Raw genomic sequence first — 21,215 nt, 5'->3', positions numbered from 1 at the left:
ACGCGCTATCTCAGAGATGACACGATACTTTTAATTAATAATACAAAAAGTATTAAGTAATTACATATTAATATAAGTAATCAATAAATAATATTATCAGTATTTTTAAGGTACGATCTAATACAAGTAATTTAAGGTTTTATGTTAAGATTTAAAATTCTAGCGCCACCTAGGAAAGGAATCTGAACAGATAAAATAAATTAAAATTATCTGACATAAAATATTAAAATAAAGCCAAATAAAGTACTGAATAAAAGTTATCTGGAAAATAAATTGTGATCATTTTACTTCGTTATTACGTTGTAGGTTATCGCGAAACCAAAAATATAACCTAAATATCTATTATTGTTCAGTGTAGGTTAGAGACATGGTTATTAGAAGATTTATAAAATCTGAGAGTATGATCAGTGTGATGTTTAATGTTTATAAACTTAGTGCGAGAATATATTTGATGCAGAATTGAACATTTTAATTTTTGTAGTGATAAAGACTTAACAGGCTAAGATTAAGTAAACCGACAGTGATCTATATTCTGAGAAAAATATTGTAAATAGTTGTTAATAAATAATTATAAAAGTAGGCGTAGGTATAAATATTTTTATTTACTTAGTTTAGGGATTCACTATTTTCATAATCTTGATAATTAAACAATGGATTAGTTAACTTTTTTAATAGATATTGGTGCTATTGATTCAATTCAATAATAGTAGTATCGGATTCCAAAATGAAAAATATGCACGTAGTAGCTAGGTTGTCAGATTCGTTTAATAATTTTATTATAAAATACATTCAATTATATATAAAAGACTCAGAGTAAGTATACAAAATATACAGAGCTTTCAATAAATTTTCTATATAATATATGGACTATTGATTTTAAATTCTGACAATTTCGTAATACTTCTTTGATATGTTTTTCTACGTACCTGCCAGGTAGGAATAAAGAATTTTGTATTCTTGAAAGAAGTTTTAATGGAGATAATAAAAATGGGTTCTTACAAGGAGATTCTAATTATAAAGTAAAGCCATTTTTAAGAAGTCCACTAAACAATCCAATTTCTATGAATTTCATATTAGAACCAAATATGCAACATAACTTTTTATATATGAAAGAGAAGCTATTTCATCCAGTGGAAGTGGCTGTAAGGTTAAAAACATTCAACCGTTCCAATCTACAGCAACATTCTACGAGTATAACCTAGCGAGAGATCAACATTAACACAATTTTGAAGATGAATTGCTAAATGAAGACATTACTGAACTTTTTGAAGTTAAAGATGTTTGAGCTAACCTTACATAATATTTTAGTGATATGGAAAAACCTAAGAAGAATCATTAAACATGTATTATTTTTTTATTCGTTATTAAATTTTTCTTTAGATAATTTAATTTATTCCTGCGACCACAAATTGTATAATCAAAAGAGATAATAAAACATTATCGTGATTTCTTTGACAATTAATTAAATATTGGTGTGTTCCTCAAACATTTTGTTGATCCTAAGAAATTGGCTGCGAATTTGGTGAACGATAAAAAATATAATACAAAACTCGAGCCTTCCGAACAAATAAATCGCCAAACTAGAATTACGCTGATTTTATATGTAGATTGATTTCATAAGACGACTTTACGCACAAAGTTGAGCGACTCTCCAAAAGTGACTTATTTGTTATGAAAGTTGTACAACATATTAAAATATTATTCTGTTGCCGTCCTAGCCTTCAGTAGGAGAAAGATAGAAAAAATGAAGTGGAGTGATTTTAGATGCAATTGATTGGATCCCCCGTCCGTCTCATGATGACGGGCAAAATCACTAAGATTTCATCACTAAGACGGGCAAAATCACTAATCACTTATTAATCAGTTATTAAATAAAATTCTTCGATTTTAACAAAGTTAGTATCAAATTGTGTAAAATTTCAAATTTATCATAAAGTGTATTGAACTGTTTTTATTAATCTAATTTATTGTCTTTATTTATTATTAAAGGATATATTTATAACACTTACAAATTTATTAAAGTTTTTATTTGTACAATATAACTAATTTATATACACTAATAATTATATAATTTATCTACGTGCGTTACATTTTTAAAACTCGACGCGATGTTCAAAAACTAACTGTCCTGTTAACAAAATTCCTCTTTAAATATAAAATGCCGTTAGTTCCGGAATCGCCACGATCCCCCATCGAAGAGCCCAGAAGGTCGTTCATACTGGTTTTATTCGGTCTGCTTCTGGACATTTCAAGTCGTGGGTGACTCATCAGAATGCAGGTAAACAGGTCTTTCAACTGAGCGCCGAAATAACTAGAATAGAAAAGAATTAGTCATAATATTTTTACAGTTTTATACGCCATAATAATTATCGTAACAGTATCTATGCTTTTTTCTTTTTCCTTTTGTGTAGCTTACTTTTTTAAAGATGTAACGAAAACCCGATGTAACTGCTTTCTTTCGTACCTATACAGGGTGTTTCAAAAATGTGTGTCATAAATTAAATCACGCATCCTGGGGACAAAAATAAATTGATTGAATCCAACTTATCTTAGTACAAAAGTGTACACAAAAAAAGTTACAACCCTTTGAATTTACAAAATAAAAATTGTTTTTTTTTGCATTATCTCCTAAACTTCTTCTTCTTCTTCTTTGAGTGCCTCTCCTATCGGAGATTGGATATCATTAGGGCGATTCTAATTTTATTTACTGCTGTTTTGTATAATTCGTTAGCGGTACAGCCAAACCACTCTTTTAAATTTCTCATCCAGGACATTCTTCTACGGCCTGGATTTTTGCGTCCTTGGATTTTTCCTTGCATTATATTTTGTAGGAATGTGTACTTTTGTCCTCTCATCAGGTAGCCCAAGTATTCAAGTTTTTTCTTTTTTATATTCAGTATAACTTCTGGACTCCGTAAGTAGCGAAATTAATGCAAGTATTTCCAGCGGGAATCGTACATACTATGCTAATAAAAGATTGATGACATCGAAATTATTAGACAAAAGAACCAAAATGACTATTTACAGAACACTGATTAGATCCGTAGTAACCTATGGATGTGAAACTTGGGTAATGACGAAAAAAGATGAAGCCCAACTCAGGACATTCGAGAGAAAAATACTGAGGAAAGTATATGGCCCGGTACAAGAAGAAGATGGCACATGGAGAATCAGGAGAAACGACGAGGTTAATGAGTTAAATGAAGGTTATGACATTGTAAGATTTGTGAAAAGTCAAAGACTGTCATGGCTGGGACATGTGCAGAGACAAAACGATGCAAAAACAACAAAGAAAATGTTACAATGGAAGCCCATAGGAAGGCGAAAAAAAGGAAGGCCCAGAACGAGATGGTTGGATGACGTGGAAGACGACCTGAAAACAATGAACATAAGACAATGGAGAAGAAGGGCACAAGAGAGATCTGAATGGAAGGACATAGCCAGACAGGCAAAGACCCATCCAGGGTTATGATGCCAAAAGAAGAAGATAACTTCTGGATCGCTATTTATTCTGCGTATTACCTCTTCATTTGTAATTTTATCCACCCAACTTTTTTTTAGTATACGGCGGTAGCACCACATCTCAAAGCTTTCAAGATTTTTAACATTCCTCTGTTTAAGAGTCCATGCCTCAACACCGTAAAGCAAAGTACTGAATACATAGCATGTTAACATTCTAGTTCGTAGCTGAATACTAATATCACGATTACAAAATATTTTTTTCATTTTTATAAAGGTAGACCTGGCAATTTCAATACGTCTTTTTATCTCATGATTTTGATCACCTTGTTCATTGATGAGGGTTCCCAAGTATTTGTATTCGCTTACTTTTTCGAGTTGGGTACCGTTTATTGCGATACTAAACTACTTGACATTTTGTAATAAAAATGGACACGTTACTTTCTTGTTCTGAAAGCATTTTTTATAAAAAAGAAACAACAAAATCTAAGCGCACAGAAAAATTTTAAGGGAGATGTACAGCACTAAATCCCCCCAAACTTTTGAGTACGTTCAAATCAAATGAATTTTGTGGCATCATTAGTTTAACACATTATTTTTAAAAAAATTTTGCCCCCTATCACTTTTTTCAAAAAACAGTTTTTATTGAGTTACGGCTCTTATCATTAACCTTTAAAAAATTACGTGCAACTAAATAAATGGCTTAAATGAATTAACAAGTACAAAAAATGTCTATAACCTCTATAAATATGATATTACAATAAATGTTCAGAATGACCCACATTTTCTTCAATACACATTCGGTATCGGTTTAATAAGGAAAACCGAATGCGCTGAAAAATCATATTTTTCTGACAAAATGATTTGCAGCTTCAATTATTCTAACCCTCATTTGTTGTTCGTCCTCTATTGTTACAGAATACACTTTCTCTTTCATAAACCCCCAAAAGTAAAAGTCCATGAGGTTAAGACCTGGACCTCTGGGTGGACAAGAAATAGGAGCGTCACGACCCCTTCCAATCCACCGACCAGGATACTGCCTACAAAGGTATTTCCGTATTTCATTACTGTAATGCGGTGGAGCGCCATCTTGTAGAAACCACATATTTTGCCTTATTGCAATATTCACTTCTTCCAAATTCTCTTGTAAATTGTTTAACAAAAACTGCAAATAATTATCACCATTTAAATTGTTGGGAAGAAATACTGGGCCTATTAGATTGTTATCCACAATTCCTGCCCAAATATTAACTTTGAAAGTCCTTTGGTGATGAGTCGTTTTTTTGGCGTGAGGATTTTCGTCGGCCCAAATGTGCTCGTTTTGATGGTTTGTTATTTCATTTCTACTGAAGGTAGCCTCGTCGGTAAACAAAATATTTCTAATAAAATTAACATTTCGAGTGTTTTCCATTAATAAACAATCGCAAAATCCAATCTTTTTAGAATAATCTTCAACCAATAACTCTTGAATCGTTGTTAAGTGATAGGGTTTAAGCAGCTGATTCTTCAAACGCCTCCAAACCCTTACGTGAGGAACATTTAGTTGAGCAGCTATTACCCTTGTACTTGTTCCAGGGACTTCTTCAATAATTTCTAAAGTGTCTTCATCAGTTGCATCCATTATTGGACGACCACTATTGCCAGCAACTTGCGGTTGGAATGTATCCGTTTCCCGTAAACGATGATCAATGGTCAGAAATAATCGTCTATCGGGTGTATTTCGATTGGGGTATTTTACTGCATAACGCCTTGCGGCTGCTGCACTATTTCCTTGACATTCACCTACGATATTCCCGATAGTTTATTGAAATCATAATTTAATCTGACCCAACTTACCCAAAGTTAAATGCATATCTGCAATCTCCTGAAATGTGTAGGCCATTGTAATATTAAAATTTTCAATATTAATCTTATTCACACAATAAATGATAGCTTCAAATTATTGACTATTATTGATGGAACTGTTTGTAATTATTTTATCCGTAGAAACTAATTGTAATTTTATGGCTAACTAGGAAAAAACTAGTTTTTCGAAAAAGTGACAAGAAGCAAAAAAATTTTAAAAATAATGTGTTAAACTAATGACCCCACAAAATTCATTTGATTTGAACGTACTGAAATGTTTGGGGGGCTTTATGGCTGCACACCCCTCATAAAATTTTGAAAAATGCTTTCAGAACAAGAAAGTAACGTGTCCATTTTTATTACAAAATGTCAAGTAGTTTAGGAGATAATGCAAAAAAACAATTTTTAGGTATTTTGTAACTTCAAAGGGCTGTAACTTTTTTTGTGTACACTTTTGTACTAAGGTAAGTTGGATTCAATCAATTTATCTTTGTCCCCATAATGCGTGATTTAATTTACGACATACCTTTTTGAAACACCCTGTATATTACCTGTATATTACACCCTGTATGTCTAAACAGATTTTCTGGTATTAGAATATCCGTTATATTATAAACGAATTCTGTATACGTATTATGGAAATTATAAAATTATCGAAAACTTTACCTACAAAAAAAAAATATATTTCTATATGATACAACATAGAACATAAATGTTAAAAACAAATTAATTAAAAGTATGGAAATCATAACTGAAGTTTCTGAATACTAATAGCAAGCAGAATTCAGTTTGACCTTGTTCAGTTTCTTCAAAAGTATTATAAGTCGTAATAATATAATAGTTATGTAATAGTTTTAATCGACGCATAAGCACAAACAAGTTGGCTAAGATAAAAATGGGCAACATTTTATTATTTTTAGGTTTATTTTTTACGTTTTTCGTGAAAGACGGTAAGTGTTTTATAATGAGTATACCAGGTATAATTTTTTTCTTTTATAGTGCACTGATAAGTATATTCCGTAAACGTTGAAATATTCGAAATCAGTTGATTTAAAGTATCCTATATTTTTTTAGACAAATAGAAGATTTTTGATATAAATGTTAAACATTTATCCCTATTCAGGAAAAATTATTAAGGCTAGGTTTTCTGTTATAATCGATATAAGGTATTTTTATTACAATTTTTCATATCTTCAAAATAGTAATAAATCAAATTTTATCAAACATTAAAATGTTTGGGCTTTGCTTAGCAAAAAAATCAATATTAATATCAGTCATTTATTTAATAAAATTATAAAAATACTGAATCTTCTTCTAGTACTGCATCCAATTATCGAACGTTGGTGATCATAATTTGCTATAATTTTATTTGCAGCGGTTCAAAATGATCAGCGCTGAGACGGAACTACAGTAATGCTTTTTTTAGCTGTAAACTGTTACGGAACTGAGGTTTTGGTGTCAGGATCTTTGTCTTCAGCCTTTGCCATTTCTTCCGGCGATGTTGCCATGTAGTAGGAGGTTATATTTCATTGCATTTATTACATTGGGGAACAATTTGGAACTCAATTTCTATTGAGTTAGATTTTTTAGCTGTTTTCTATAGAATTAGGCGTGCTGATTTCAAAACTGTTTTTACTTTTCTTCTATCACGTCACGTTCGTTCTATATGGGGGTGGGGCGCATGACTCTGAGATAGCGCGTCGCGCTGATAACTGCAACTGGTCTAGACTTGACTTTTACCGTGTTCACTTCAGTTAAGTCTGTTATACCGTGGTGAAAAATTGTGTGTTGGTTAGCAGCATTTAGTATTTTGTTCCTTAAGTGTGTAGAACTACTTAGTGAACTTACTTAAGTGACCTACTTAGTGTGTTTGAACTGAAACGTTTCCTTATGGCTACATTTGCAGTTCCGATTCGTTTTGTTATATATGTGGCAGTTTTATCATTACCAATCAAAGGACAAACATCAGTACATTCGTCAGACAAGCATATTTTGCCTATTTTAAAGTGAGACTTGGTGATCAAGATAAAGCATAGGCACCTCATAAAGTGTGTAAACATTGTGTTGAGGGTTTACGGATGTGGACCAAGGGAACACGTGCTAAACTTCCATTTGGTATACCTATGATTTGGCGCAAGCCCAAAGATCATTCAAGTGTTGTCTTAATTTGTAAGTACTCTTCACTAATTAAACAATTTTATTTATACGAACTCGATTTAACTTGCATTAAATGTTTTGTAAACTGTAGATTTGGGTACGTTTTATTTTATGTTCTTTTATATGCATGATTTTTGAGGATAACCTGTAGTTTAAAAAATTGACGTGATAGACAAGATCTGAGGTTATTCTCAGATTCAAAGGACCCAAATTAGTAAAAAACAAGTGTCAGATCTAACTCATCAAACAATGTGTTCCCCAGTGTATAGATCCAAGGGTTTCTGTGATAGTCCTAAAGGTGTACCTTTAAGAACATGTATGTATTCCTTTATACATGATGTCCAGAAACTCTCCTGACAAACGAAAACCGGCGATTCCTCAGATAATTTTAAGACGATTTAATGCAATTGGCCTAATCCGAAAATGCTTCCTAAGGGAGCTAGAGCTCTTTAAAGTTGGCGCCTTGTAAGTAGTTTTTTTTAATAAGTTTAAGGTTTCTATTTAGAAAAAATAAAAAAAATTTTTTTCGTCTTTATAGTCTGGAATATATTTTTCGTCTGGAATCTTCAAAATACATCTCACTCCAGGACGCCGCCTGACTGACCTTAGTGCAGGATTCGTTCTTCGTACTCTCGGCGATAGTTTCCGAGGTACTTTAAGATGCCCTCTTGTCGCCGAGTCTACGCCGAACACCTACCTGCTAAATCAGACCTTCCTCTGTCATCCAGCGATCCGAAAGCGGAATGGCCGCTGTGAGGCCGGCATCACTTCCGAAGCACCACCTTTATTCATTTATTCTCCATTCATACATATCCACACTTCATTCATCAGAAAGGAGGCTCCTTATCTCGTTCCAGGTAGCGCGTAATTAAATATTAACGATAACAGTCTAAAATGTGAAACAATTGTTAAAAAACTTCAATATAAATAAGATTTCATGTGACAGTTGGGACAAATAATATCATAACCCAACTAAATTTGATTTTTTAAACAAGGAAAGACTCTCTTTCCTTGTTTAATTTGGCCTCTCAAGATGGCACTTCCTGTCTAACAATATTTTTGCCTCCACTACCTTTACATTCCCTCTTTTGTCTTTTTGCTCGATGAGTGTGACCCACTTCTCTAACTTCAACCTCCAGCATCTCTCACTCTTATCCTTGCCGTTGGTCCAGGTGTCTTTCTTCCACTTCCTTTTTCTTGATCACTGCACGGATATAGCTGTGTATTTTAGTCCAACCTGATTTATTTTCAATCATTCTCTCAATCATTTCTCTCACTGTAACAAAATTCACACCTGTCTCTCTCTCTTCATTCTGTTCCTTTCCTCTATCCATCTGCTGCAATCTAACATCGTATGTGTTACAGTGTCCGAGTATCTACAGTATAGGCATTCATCTGTGCCAGCTTTTCCGAACCTAGAGAGGTAGGCCCTAAAACATCCGTGTCCTGTGAGCATCTGCGTCAGGAAATAATCCAGTTGTCAGTGGCCACAGTTCACCCAATCTCTTATGTTCGGGATCAGCATTTTCGTCCACTGTGCCACATCCTCCGTGTTGTTCCATTCTTCAATCCTTCAATTGACCTTTCCCTTTCTTGTCTTCTCTAGGCTACAGTAAGGTTTGGGCCTCTTCTCCCATAGAGCACTTTTCTTTCCACCGCCAAAACATGCAACGGAACACATCCAGTGATGATCCACAAGGCTGCCGCAGACACAGTCCTGTAGGCGCATGCCACTCGCAACAGACTTGTTCTGTCCACTTGTGTCATGAGCCTCCTATAGGCCGTTACCTCTAACGCCTCGCTCCAGACTGGTGTCGCGTAGAGGACGATCGACTGTACAACACCGTGTAAGACCCTCCTCCTTTTGGATTTGGCTCCCCCAATGTTAAGCATCACCCTCCCCAGCGCAGCCGCACTATTCGCAGCCTTCCGGACCACCTTCCGCACGTGCTCCTCCCATTTTCCATTCTGGTGCACTGTCACTCCTAGGTACTTTACTTGTTTCTTGGATACGGTGGTAACAGGGTAAGGTTGTAACAACTGGAATATTATCGATACTGTGTTCGGTGGGCGAGGGGCACAAGGGAAGGGATACGTAGAAAACGTGGCCTGACACGATTCACACTATTCTCCAGTGATGTATCACCTTTCGCGCGGTAATTACAGTACAGTGAGATCCATTGTGTTTTGTCAACCAAAAGTAAGTATTTTTGACGATTTCTTTCTGTTATAACTTAAATATTAATATTATTATATTATATTCTAAGATTATAATAAGCTTATATGTTTTTGTATAGGTTATGCTACTTCGTGCTTGCGACAGTCTTATTATCAAAATAGGAGGATGGGGACGGTTGTAACGATTTTCATGGGGACGGTTGTAACAGTAATTTTAACATTACTGTAATTTTATAGGCACTATTTTTGTATTACAGATGCCTAGGCAACTCACAAGAAACACCTCGAGAGGGTGAAATGACATATTGTTGTACAAGAACGCATTAAATTAGGTGCTTCTTAAGAAGAGCAGCAGATAGTACGGCGTTAATGTTTCTCTTTTAAGATACAAGCTAAAGAAAGATGCAGTCAATGAAGATGACCAGCTGGAAAATATTAAAATGGGATATTTGGCTCATAACAGAGTTTTTAGCGAAGACCAAGATATTATTGGTGCTAGTCAATCATTCGTGCCATATACATATCAACTCCTTAGGTTTTTGGCAAAGATAATGGGATAGTATTACTGTCATTTCCGCCCCACTGCTCTCACAAGCTACAGCCCTTAGATAGATCCGTTTATGCCTTTCAAAAACGCCATTAATACCGCCTGTGATGCCTGGATGCGAAATCATCCAGGAAATGTCATGACTGTTTACGACATACCGGATATTATAACTATTGCAATGCTACTTGCTCTCACTCAGGTGAATATCCAGGACGGGTTTCGAAAGACAAGGATCTTCCCAATCAACCGCGATTGTTTCAAGAAATTGATTTTGCGGCATCGTTCGCGACAGACACGTCTAATTCAAATGCTACTGAAGAGGTGGGCATTTCTAATCAACATAACATCAGACTTCCACCTGATGATGAATCACTATCACCTTCGTTATTGAATGAGGATTCACTTTCATTCAGCGCATGAAGCCCAACTGAGCCCGAAAATAGAGCTTCAACTAAAGAGGCTGCATCGCAGCCATTTACTAACAGTGATTAAAATATTATAGTACGCCCAGCCAATGCTAAAAAGGAACAATCATTGACCATCAAATGCTTACACCAATTGAAATAGCTAAGCTCGAAGCAACAAAAACACCGTCTAGATAAACATCTCTAGAACCTAGCCAAGAATGGCAAGCTGTTACAATGAATCTGGAATCAGACATCTCTCCTCGTGATGCTGTTTTGTGTTAGCCATCAGAACCATCTACAAGCAAGCAGTCTGTGTCCTCGCCTGAGACTTTACGGCCTTACCCGAAAGCTCCACCTAGAAAACTAGGAAACTGAGGTCGAAAAACCAAAAAGTCTGCTATCTACAGACATATTCTAGAAAAGGAAGCTGCTAGAAAGGAGTATGAAGAGCGACAGAAACGGTTGAAAAATAGACAAACAAAGAAAAAAGTACTCGGATCATCTACTGAAACGGAAATCAAAAATAAAGGGAAAGGAAAAGCGAAGAAAATGAAGATTAATACATCATTAGAATCATGATCAGAAGAAGAATATTGTCTTATTTTCTTAGAGACCTATTCAGCGAGTCGATCTGGAGACAGTTGGATTCAGTGCCAAGGTAGCCGCAAACAATGGTCTCACGTGGCCTGTACTGATGGGAGTAAATATTATATATGCCACAACTGTGATGAGTCTGATTAAATATAGGAAAATATAATTTGTTTAAACTCAGATTTTGTTTGATAATTTTTATAAATTAAAATCAGATTAAAAATAAAAAACTGATTTTATATGTGTGATTTATGTATTATTTTTGAATGTTACAACTGTCCCCTATTCGTGTTTCAATCGCCATTGGTATGGGGTCGGTTGTAACAATCGCACACACTTATTTAAATGACATATTCCCTCCAAACTATTTTACTTGAACTATTGGTTTTGACATTAATTTAAAGACAAATGAATATTACTTCACATCAAAGACTTTGATCGTTGCTTACAGCTATAATAGTTGTGCTATGAAGCACTAAAGAAAAATTGTTACAACCTTACCCAGTCTACCCTAATACATAGTTTTAAATGGGCGCATTCTGACGATTGCATCATATATCGTATTCTGAAATTTTATCACATACCTACGTCTATATTTACAATCGATATTGTCACTGTAAATCGTATAACTGTAGGTTCCAATATTTTAGGTATTTCGATGCAAAATGTCATTTGAATCGAGGTATTAAAGATTTTTTCAAAAGTATTAACAACGATAACTCTTGACAGGTACTGCCATAAAATGTTGGGACTGTCGATCTGATGTGAACCCAGATTGCGGAGATGAGTTTAACAATAAAACTCTTTCTATCACAGATTGTAATTATCTTAGACCTGGATTTGATGTCACCGATATACCCCTACAAACCTCTACCTGTATGAAAATTATTCAGACAAGTAAGTATAGAATTTATTAAACAAAATCGGTTTCGTTATGATTTTTTGTGTTGAGAAACCAAATAATACCAAAATGCATGAACGTATAAAAAAAATTATAATTATAGAAAGAATTCTTCCATTTGTCGCATATATTTTTCTGGTACATTTCCATTTCGACTCTATATTATCAGAAGAATGAAACTCATTGAATACCTTTGTTCTGAATTTGAAAGATGTTCTTGATTTTTAATAGTATATTAATTAATTAAGTTTATCACATTTGCTGGTTAAATAAACCATTTGTAATGACCTTTTTAAAAACTGATTTTATATGCACTAGTAGAGACATATACTTCCACAGTTAGCTACCAGCCTAACGGTGCTGTATTTCATTTCTTATACCTCCTAGTGGCGGGATATACCTAATACCATCTAATACCTAATACAACGCCAGTGTAGAAGCTTCGCTTCAAAAATGCTTTATATAAAGTGTTTATTCTTTGTTTTTGTAAATATGATTAATATTGTTATTAATAAAAATTAATTGTTTTTAGTCAATGGTCAAAAGATAATAATAAGAAGTTGCGCAATGAGTATAGATCACATAAATCCAGATGGTGAACAAGGCACTTGTGTAGATAAGGATAAATATAATGCTTTGGTGATGCATCAATGTAGCAGTCCAGATTGTAAACAACCAATTCTGTGCCATAACTGTAACGCCAAATATTGTCCTTGCAGTGACAAGGATGGATGTAATTCTGCTTCTAACTTGGATACATCAATGTGTATTGCTATTTTATTAACAATGTTAACACAACTTCTCACAGTCTAAATAAAGATATTGAAATATAGATAAACAAATAATATTTCTTTATTCTATTCTTTCCCTTCCAAAGTGCATTTAAATACTTACAGCAAGCATGTCATTTATGACAAAGAGGCGTAAACAACAAAAGTGAGGTTGACAGCTAATATAACTATTTCAGTCTACTAAAGTTCTTTACGTTCAGAGTTGTCAGTGGAATACAAAGAAGATCTTGTACCTAATCGTGATATATCCAGTAATGATGTATAGATGAGAGACATGGACTTAGTCCAGCAAGATTAAAGATGCGCTCAGATGCATGTTATGGATGGTGAAGTCTGGAGGTAGGTTAATTTCAGCTTCTTCTTTACGTGCCATCTCCGCGACGGAGGTTGACAATCATCATGGCTATTTTGATCTTAGATGCTGCCGCTCTGAATAGTTCGATTGATGACCATCCGTACCATTCCCTCAAGTTACGCAACCATGAGATTCTTCTCTTTCCTACACTTCTCTTGCCCTGGATTTTCCCTTGTATAATTAATTGAAGTATGTTGTATCTTTCATTACGCATAACATGCCCCAGCTATTGCAGCTTTCGTGTCTTGATGGTTTCCAATATTTCCATTCTTTTGTTGACTCTTCTCATGACTTCGTTGTTTGTTACATGCTCGGTCCATGATATCTTCAGGATTCTTCTATACATCCACAATTCAAATGCTTTCAACTTTTTAGTAGTCGACGCGTTAAGTGTCCATGTTTCTATCCCCTAAAGCAGAGTCGAGAAAATATAACACCTTGCCAGCCTAACTCTCAAGTCTAATTTCAGTTCTATTGCACAAAGTACTTTTTTCATTTTATTGAAGTTTGTTCGTGCTTTCTCTATTCGAACTTTGATTTCTTTGGAGTAATCGTTTGTGTGATTAATTATTGTGCCAAGATAATTGTAGTTTTTAACTTTTTCTAAAGTTTTACCATTAATTGTCAGGCTTTCATCATTATTTTCGGTTTTTAATATCCTCATAAATTTAGTTTCCTTAATGTTTACTGATAATCCATATTCTTCTGCATACTTAACTATCTTGTTCATTAGCTTTTGGAGGTCTTGTAGGTTGTCTGCTATTATGATAGTATCGTCTGCATATCTAATGTTGTTCATTGGTGTTCCATTGACCTTTATTCCTGCTGTTGAACGTCCAAAAATAATTACAGTGAAGCAGGAGGATGAGTGGTAGTAAGAATTACTAATGAACCTAGTTAAATACCAGACGTTTATCATTTTACACCAGCGCAGAACTTGCTATCAACATATCTTACTTGACTCATGGAATTTGCACAATTTGTTATGGACAGGACAAGTGCCAATAACAATTTCGCTAACAACATTATTTTTACTGATGAAGTCACTTTCACACGTAGAGGCGTTTATAACTGGAGAAATTGTCACATTTGGAATAACGAAAATCGTCATGCCGTCAGAGAAGCACATTTTCAACATAACATAAAATGAGAATAAATGTTTGGTGTGGAATTTTTAGAGATAATTTAATAGGTCTCTTTGAATTACCTGCAAATTTCAACAACAATTTGTATTTGCTACTACTTTCATCATTTTGGCATCAATTTCATTAAATTTTATTTGGCTGGTGCTCTGCGTTTTGGCAGGGGAGCTACTTCTTAGATTTTGTTTGTCCTTTTGACTGTCATTGTAGTCACACTGTCATCTTCGTTTGTAGGTTCATTCGATGTAGTGGTGTCATCTTCGGTGTGTTCTTCAGTTTGTTTAGCAGAGACGCTTTCGTGTGTTTCACCAGCAGCAATTACTTTTTTCAAAAACAGCATCTGATTATGATATTTGTAGGGCTTTGTGTTTGAGACAGCGGAACCAGACGTCTTGCAATTCTTTTTATCTATTAGTGTTCTCACCCAGGCATCTCTCATCTGTCTCCACTTTTTCATAACAAATTTTCCTAAAACAAGTATAAAACAATTTTATTTTCAGGTATGCAGCATCCGGGTGTTCATTTGAAGATCTTCATTACACGTATCGCGTTGATGTTTCGACTGTTAGCAATATTATTAAAAAAGTTTCAAAATGCATATGGAACAATTTAAGTGAAAAATTTATGCGACTTCCTACATCAGTCGACGAATGGGAACAGATAGCAAGTGGATTTAACAAAAAAGCTAATTTTCCCCACTGGCTCGGAGCTGTCGACGGAAAACATATCCGACTTAAAAAACCACTAAATAGTGGTTCACTGTATATCAATTATAAGGATTTTTTTCCATCATATTATTAGCGATCGTAGACTCCGACTATCGCTTTGTATACGCCAGTGTCGGATCTTATGGAAAAGAATGCGATTCATCAACATTCAAGGAGACAACATTTTGGAAAATGATGCTAGACGGCAGTCTACAAATACCAGCACCATGCACATTAACAAGAGACTCAGAAACGAGAGTTCCTTATGTGGTCATTGGAGACGAAGGTTTCGGATTACACGCAAATTTATTAAGGCCCTTTGGCGGGACGCATCTGGACAAAAATAAGCAAATATTCAACTATCGTTTGGCTAGAGCTAGGAGATACGTTGAATGTGCCTTCGGTATCTTAGATAATAAGTGGAGAATATTCCATCGGCCTTTAGACATCGATAAAACAACAGCTGTATGGACTGTTAACGCATATACTATTCTACACAACTTTATAAAAGACAAGGAGGGCTCAAACAGTGATAATAACGTATCTGAAGAATTTAGTTACGAAAACCTAACCCATGAAGTAAGAACAATAGGTGGTAATACTGCCAATTTAGTTCGAACAGAATTCGTGAACTATTTTATGCCCAAAGCTGGATCAGTTTCATGGCAGGATGAAGCTATTTAGAATGTTAATTAAATAATAACCTGCAATACTTGCAGTATTGTCTTTTTATTTATCCAGCGTCTTGTCCCAAAGGACTGGCCTATCTTCCACTAAACTAATTAACATTTCCTTGTCTATTAACTTTTCCCACTCCTTGGTTGATCTGTGATTATAATAATTATTACACACAATGCACGCGCGCGTTCTCAATGAATTTACAATAGAAAATACGAATCAAAACCTGTCGCATCACTCCCCTACCGGTGGTGTAGGAAAATTCTATGTATCTAACCCCATATATGTATATATATATATATATATATATATATATATAATATATATATATATACATATATATATATATATATATATATATATATATATATATATATATATTTAAAGTCATTTATTTTAACATGTATAATATAATGCCTGAATTGTCAAAAACAACCACAAATCAAACAGCCACAAAAACAAAATTTGTTAATATTTTGTATTTTGAGAACGATTTTCGAAGTGGAAATCGAAATATCAAATAAACTTAATTTCAAAGTAAAATTGTGGCTTATTCCCAACAAAGATAGTAAAATCCATTAAGATGCTACAATAAAATAGCTACAGAATCAGAATAATATTAGTTGTACATAGTTTGAATCAAAAAATTGTTTAATACGATTCGGCGTTTCTAGACTTTTGTTTTATTTTTCAAGATGTTTCTGACTAGATAAAGTTGAAAGTATTGTATACGGTTCAAAAATAGAGATTTCAGGAAAGATACAACATAGAGGGTGTTGCATTTAAAAAACCAAGTGATAAGTGAAAAATGATAAATCTGGCAACGTAACAAACATAAAACTTCAAATTTTCAAATTGCAAAATAGCTTTATCCCTGTTTTGTATAATTCGAACCATCCATTTAATAGATAATTAGGCATTTCTATACTTTTTTATCCACTGTGTATATATGATTTTATTGGAAATGATTATTGCAGTATGTAAGAAAAGGTAACCTTGGAATTTTTTTTACTCTGAGATAGCGCGTCAGTTGGAGATGGAATTCTGCTTGACCTTAAATGCTTAAAAAAAAAGTAATAGTTTTAATTGATGCATAAACACAAACAAGTTGACTAAGACAAACATGGGTAAAATTGTATTATTTTTAGGTTTATTCTTTACGTTTTTTGTAAAAGACGGTAAGTGTTTTAAAATCAGTATACCAGTTATGAAAAAAATTCTTTTGTAGTGCTCTAATACATCTATCTCATAAACGTTAAGAAATTAAAAATCAGTTGAATACAAGTTAATTATATTATGTAACAATAATTATTAACAAAATTGAAATTAATTAATCATAAACGCAAATGACAAATGTTTTGGATGTAAATATTAAATATTTGTGTTCAAGAAAAAAATTATTAAGGTTAGGTTTTCGGCAAGATCGATACAAGTCACTTTTATTAAAATTTTTGATATCTTCAGAACAACAGTTGGGACCTGAATCCAAATTGGTGAGCAGGTATTAGTTCACGATCTGATAGGAGTGGTTCTTATTCTTAACAGTATCAGCTTCTTTAAGATTTTTGAGATTATTGTCTGCAAGCTAATGGGCGATGTGATTTATCATCTTCTATTATAGTGATTTAACAGCTTTGGGAATTGAAATAATTTCTGTAACTTTCCAAAGCAATGGGAATGGGGAATGTACAATTCTTAAGACTGCATTGAATACTTAAATACCGCAGGAGGGGGGAGGGGCACCTTTCAACAGTTTTTCCTACGGGAGCTCTCCACGCTTCTAAAGAAAACATAAACAATATTTTATCTTCTGTAGTCTACTGGTATATATTTTGTACAGTATAACATAATTTTTGGGATTTTTTTTTCCAATGTTGAAAGGTATTCCCCATGGGGTACTTTCAAACATTAGCACGCATTACATAAACCAACTAAACTTTATTAAAATAGTAAAAAAATAATGACATAAATTTATCGAAAATTAAATTGACTTTGGTCAAACCTAAATGAAATAAAAGATTGAGGTCTTTCAGTGCCCTTCGTATTGGATGGCAGTTTCCGAACTACATTGTCTATTTGCATTGTATAAATATCGTTGATTTGATTGTTTCATTTGGTTGTTTGATCGTTGTGCAAATTGAATGTTTATCCTTTCCTTGTAGTTAATTTGAGCAACGTAGTGAACAACAGTTTCTTTGGCACACAATTTAACAATAATACAGTCATCTACAGACATGTCTTCGAAACACACATCATCAAAAACACATTCATCATCAGATAAATTATAGGAATATAAATCATGAACTGAAAATGAATGAACACTTTCGCTAGATGTTTCAATTTCTTGTAAAACATTCTTTGTAACCTTAATTTTCTTTTCCTTATCTGTTTTCTGTTGCTCTAGTTCCTTCTTTTTGGCGTTTCAGTAAGCATTTTAGATCTGCCTAGCATTTACTGTGCGATTTTCCACTTCTAGCTTGTGCCTTCGAAAATGGGTTCGAACAGCCTCGAAAGGAAATAATGGAGAGCCTTAAGCTTCAATAACAGTTGTAGGTTGAGGAGTTCTAAAAGTACAAGAACTAGTTTATGATTGCGGTTCAATAGGTGTGTTTGAGGCTTCTATGGGTTGTTCTACAATAGGCCTGTCCGTGACGTTTGCTGCATCAAAGTCTTCATCCAAGACCTCATTTCTATTAAATGGATATATTCCAGTTTTTTTAAGCCTGCTACTATATATTTGATTGTAAAAGAGTTCTCAAAAGCCTGGCCCGCAAGTTCAACAACATTAAGAATGGTAATAGTCTTACTGGGATGTGACAGCATCCAATCATTTTGAGCAACCTTATATTTCATTATAGTACCATTAGTACCATTGGCTTTTGGACAACTACCAGATGGAACCAACCATAAAAGTATCATGGAACCTTGCCCGAGGAAAAATAAAAACACTCGTGGTACGGTATATAGCTTCTTTCTAGATATAAATCAATCATGTAAAAATTTGTTCCTGGCTACAAGATATTTTAAACTTTTATTTTTTTAAAACAAAATTGGAAGACCAATAAACCACACACTGTCGACCAAAGAAAAAAAGGAAAAATGAATTTCTCATCACGAACACGTCTAACTGCGGACTGTCATTTGTCCTTATAGTCGGTTCGCTATATTTACGCGGGTTTCGGATTAACAAAATTATGCTAATGACTCATTGATAACCAGTTGCAGTAAACGACTTCCCAGAATATTAGGTAAAAAACTGCATTAATGGTCATATTTTAAAATACATTAAAATAACATTAGGGTAGGTATAAATTTGTTACAATATTGCAGTTGAATTGATTCTTTGCCAGTGTTGACATTGTATGTTTGGTGGAAATATTTAAAAATGCCTAGACGTGTGTTAGATGTAGATAGTCTAATTTGTAGTGTACATAAGTATTTTACGGATGAAAAAGAAAATGGCGGTCCTTTAAAATCGGTAATGTCTGTTCAACAACGCGTATGTGATGCTCTAGGAATTAGTGAAACCAAACTAAGAGGAGTATTACAAAATCGCAATAATGAACGGCCGAAAGAAGATCACCGAAAAACTCGCCTATCATTGAAAACGAAAGATATTCCAGATGGAAACAAATTTGAAATTCGTGATACCATTTATCGAATGCGAGCCAACAAGGAACATGTGACCTTAAATACAATTCTCTCGGAATTAAAAGATAGAAAATTTGACGAAATTGGCAGAACAAGTCTATGGCAAGTGGTACATAATTTGGGTTTCAAATTTCAAAAGGAGGATAACAGAAAAGCCCTTTGTGAAAGAAGTTCTGTTGTGCATAAAAGAATTAACTTTCTAAGAAAATATTCTAAATTAAAAGAAGAAAGGGCAAACTTTATATATTTAGACGAAACATGGATATTTTCTAGGGGTGCAACCAAGAGAATATGGCAAGATGATAACGTAAAGTCTATCAAACGTACTGATGGAGAAGGGAAGCGACACATAATTTTACATGCAGGAGGGAAATCGGGTTTTATAGAAGGTGCTGATTTAATATTTTCATCTAAATCAAAATCAAGTGACTATCACGATAATATGAACACAGAAATGTTTGTAAAATGGTTACATGAAAAACTTCTCCAGGTTTAAGTGAGGCCAGCATAATTATTTTAGACAATGCACCTTACCATTCTGAAGTATTAAACAAAAGTCCAACAAATTCTTGGACTGTTAATAAAATTAAAGAATGGTTGACAAAGGAACATATACCATTTACAAAACATATTTTAAAATCAGAATTATTACGCTTGGCAAATATCCACGCAAAACCAAAAACCTTTGTTGTGGATCAGATTATTGAAAGTTACGATCATCAAGTTTACATCTGCCACCGTATCATTGCCAGTTTAATCCCATCGAATATATATGGAGAATAGCAAAACAATATTATGACAACCATATTGGGCCCTAACGGTTATAGCGACGACGCAGTTCGGGAAACTTGGCGAAAGGCACTTTCAATTGTAACTCCAGAAGTGTGGTGCAACTGTATATTCAAGTGCGAGAAACTAATAGAAGATTGGTGGACTCGTGAAAATAAAATAAACGAAATAAGTCCAATCATAATAACAATTAATGGTGATGATAGTGATGATGATGACGATTATGATATTTTTGATGATAATGACTGATTTTCATTTTTGTTGGCAAGTTAAATTTTTTTATTTTTCATTAGAAATTCTCTCCATGGAACAAATGTACATAGACCATATTTTCTGTGTGAAGTGTAATATAAAATTATTATTAGGTTTACATTAGCCGCATTAGACTCCATTAATGAAGTAATTCTCCTTATTATACTGTCAATTATATAAAAGATTTTCCATTATTATTTAATTAAAAAAAGTTATGGATTATTTTTCATTTCATTTGACCAGTTGATATTTCCCCAAAGAGCAGGTAATTAAAACTGGGTACTTACAATAAAATTTTTAGTCCGAAACCCGCGTAAATATAGCGAACCGACTATAGATATTTTGCTACCAATTAAAATTAAAGTTTGATCAAACTTACCTTGAAAAATAGAAGATCATCTATTTTTAGAGGATTTGATAAAACTCAGGACGTGACGCATATCTTGTCAATTTTTTGGCTTAATCAAACTAGTTTGATCCATAGATATAATGTGATAAGGATGGAGCATATTGATATTTTCTTAGACAAGGAAAGAGAGGGGACGCGTAATCGTAAGGAATTGACTGAAGCCTAAACCGACACCAAAAAGGTTACCAGGTCATATTTTATTTCTTTAGTAGATTGAGAATAATGGATGAATATCAATATATAGATTTTTTTCAAAATGTTTTAATTCAACACTGATATATTGATTACTTTTTGAACATGATTTTATCATTACATATTTTTTAGTGTTTCAGTAAATCAGACTCTGAGATAGCGCG

At 33.7% G+C, this 21,215-nt stretch overlaps 2 protein-coding genes across 3 annotated transcripts; both read left to right on the top strand.

Annotated features, from left to right (window-relative positions):
* Positions 1-6,104: 6,104 nt before the first annotated feature.
* On the top strand, positions 6,105-12,930 carry LOC140431958 (UPAR/Ly6 domain-containing protein crok-like). Of its 2 annotated transcripts, none has more exons than XM_072519826.1 (3): positions 6,105-6,254; positions 11,914-12,081; positions 12,618-12,930. In XM_072519826.1, the coding sequence occupies exons 1-3, from the start codon at positions 6,200-6,202 to the stop codon at positions 12,896-12,898; spliced, it is 504 nt and encodes a 167-aa protein (XP_072375927.1). In that variant the 5' UTR covers positions 6,105-6,199; the 3' UTR covers positions 12,899-12,930. The 2 variants fall into 2 exon arrangements, with proteins under 2 accessions (XP_072375927.1, XP_072375926.1); XM_072519825.1 differs by lacking the exon at positions 6,105-6,254 and adding an exon at positions 7,332-7,473.
* Positions 12,931-15,272: 2,342 nt separating this feature from the next.
* Positions 15,273-15,764, top strand: LOC140431960 (uncharacterized). Its single transcript, XM_072519827.1, has one exon. The coding sequence runs from the start codon at positions 15,273-15,275 to the stop codon at positions 15,762-15,764; it is 492 nt and encodes a 163-aa protein (XP_072375928.1).
* Positions 15,765-21,215: the final 5,451 nt, after the last annotated feature.

This window comes from Diabrotica undecimpunctata, unplaced genomic scaffold (genome assembly GCF_040954645.1).
Source record: "Diabrotica undecimpunctata isolate CICGRU unplaced genomic scaffold, icDiaUnde3 ctg00002348.1, whole genome shotgun sequence".
NCBI lineage: Eukaryota > Metazoa > Arthropoda > Insecta > Coleoptera > Chrysomelidae > Diabrotica > Diabrotica undecimpunctata.
The sequence above is the reverse complement of the archived record's forward strand: the minus strand, read 5'-3'. Positions and strand labels throughout refer to the sequence as shown.

What these genes read in the sequence shown, in the direction of transcription:
- LOC140431958 (XM_072519825.1), top strand. Translation starts at nt 7,383, where the DNA reads ATGTGGACCAAGGGAACACGTGCTAAACTTCCATTTGGTATACCTATG. An exon ending in TTCAAGTGTTGTCTTAATTT is followed by an intron (nt 7,474 to 11,913) that starts GTAAGTACTCTT and finishes AACTCTTGACAG; the next exon opens with GTACTGCCATAAAATGTTGG. An exon ending in TATGAAAATTATTCAGACAA is followed by an intron (nt 12,082 to 12,617) that starts GTAAGTATAGAA and finishes AATTGTTTTTAG; the next exon opens with TCAATGGTCAAAAGATAATA.
- LOC140431960 (XM_072519827.1), top strand. Translation starts at nt 15,273, where the DNA reads ATGATGCTAGACGGCAGTCTACAAATACCAGCACCATGCACATTAACA.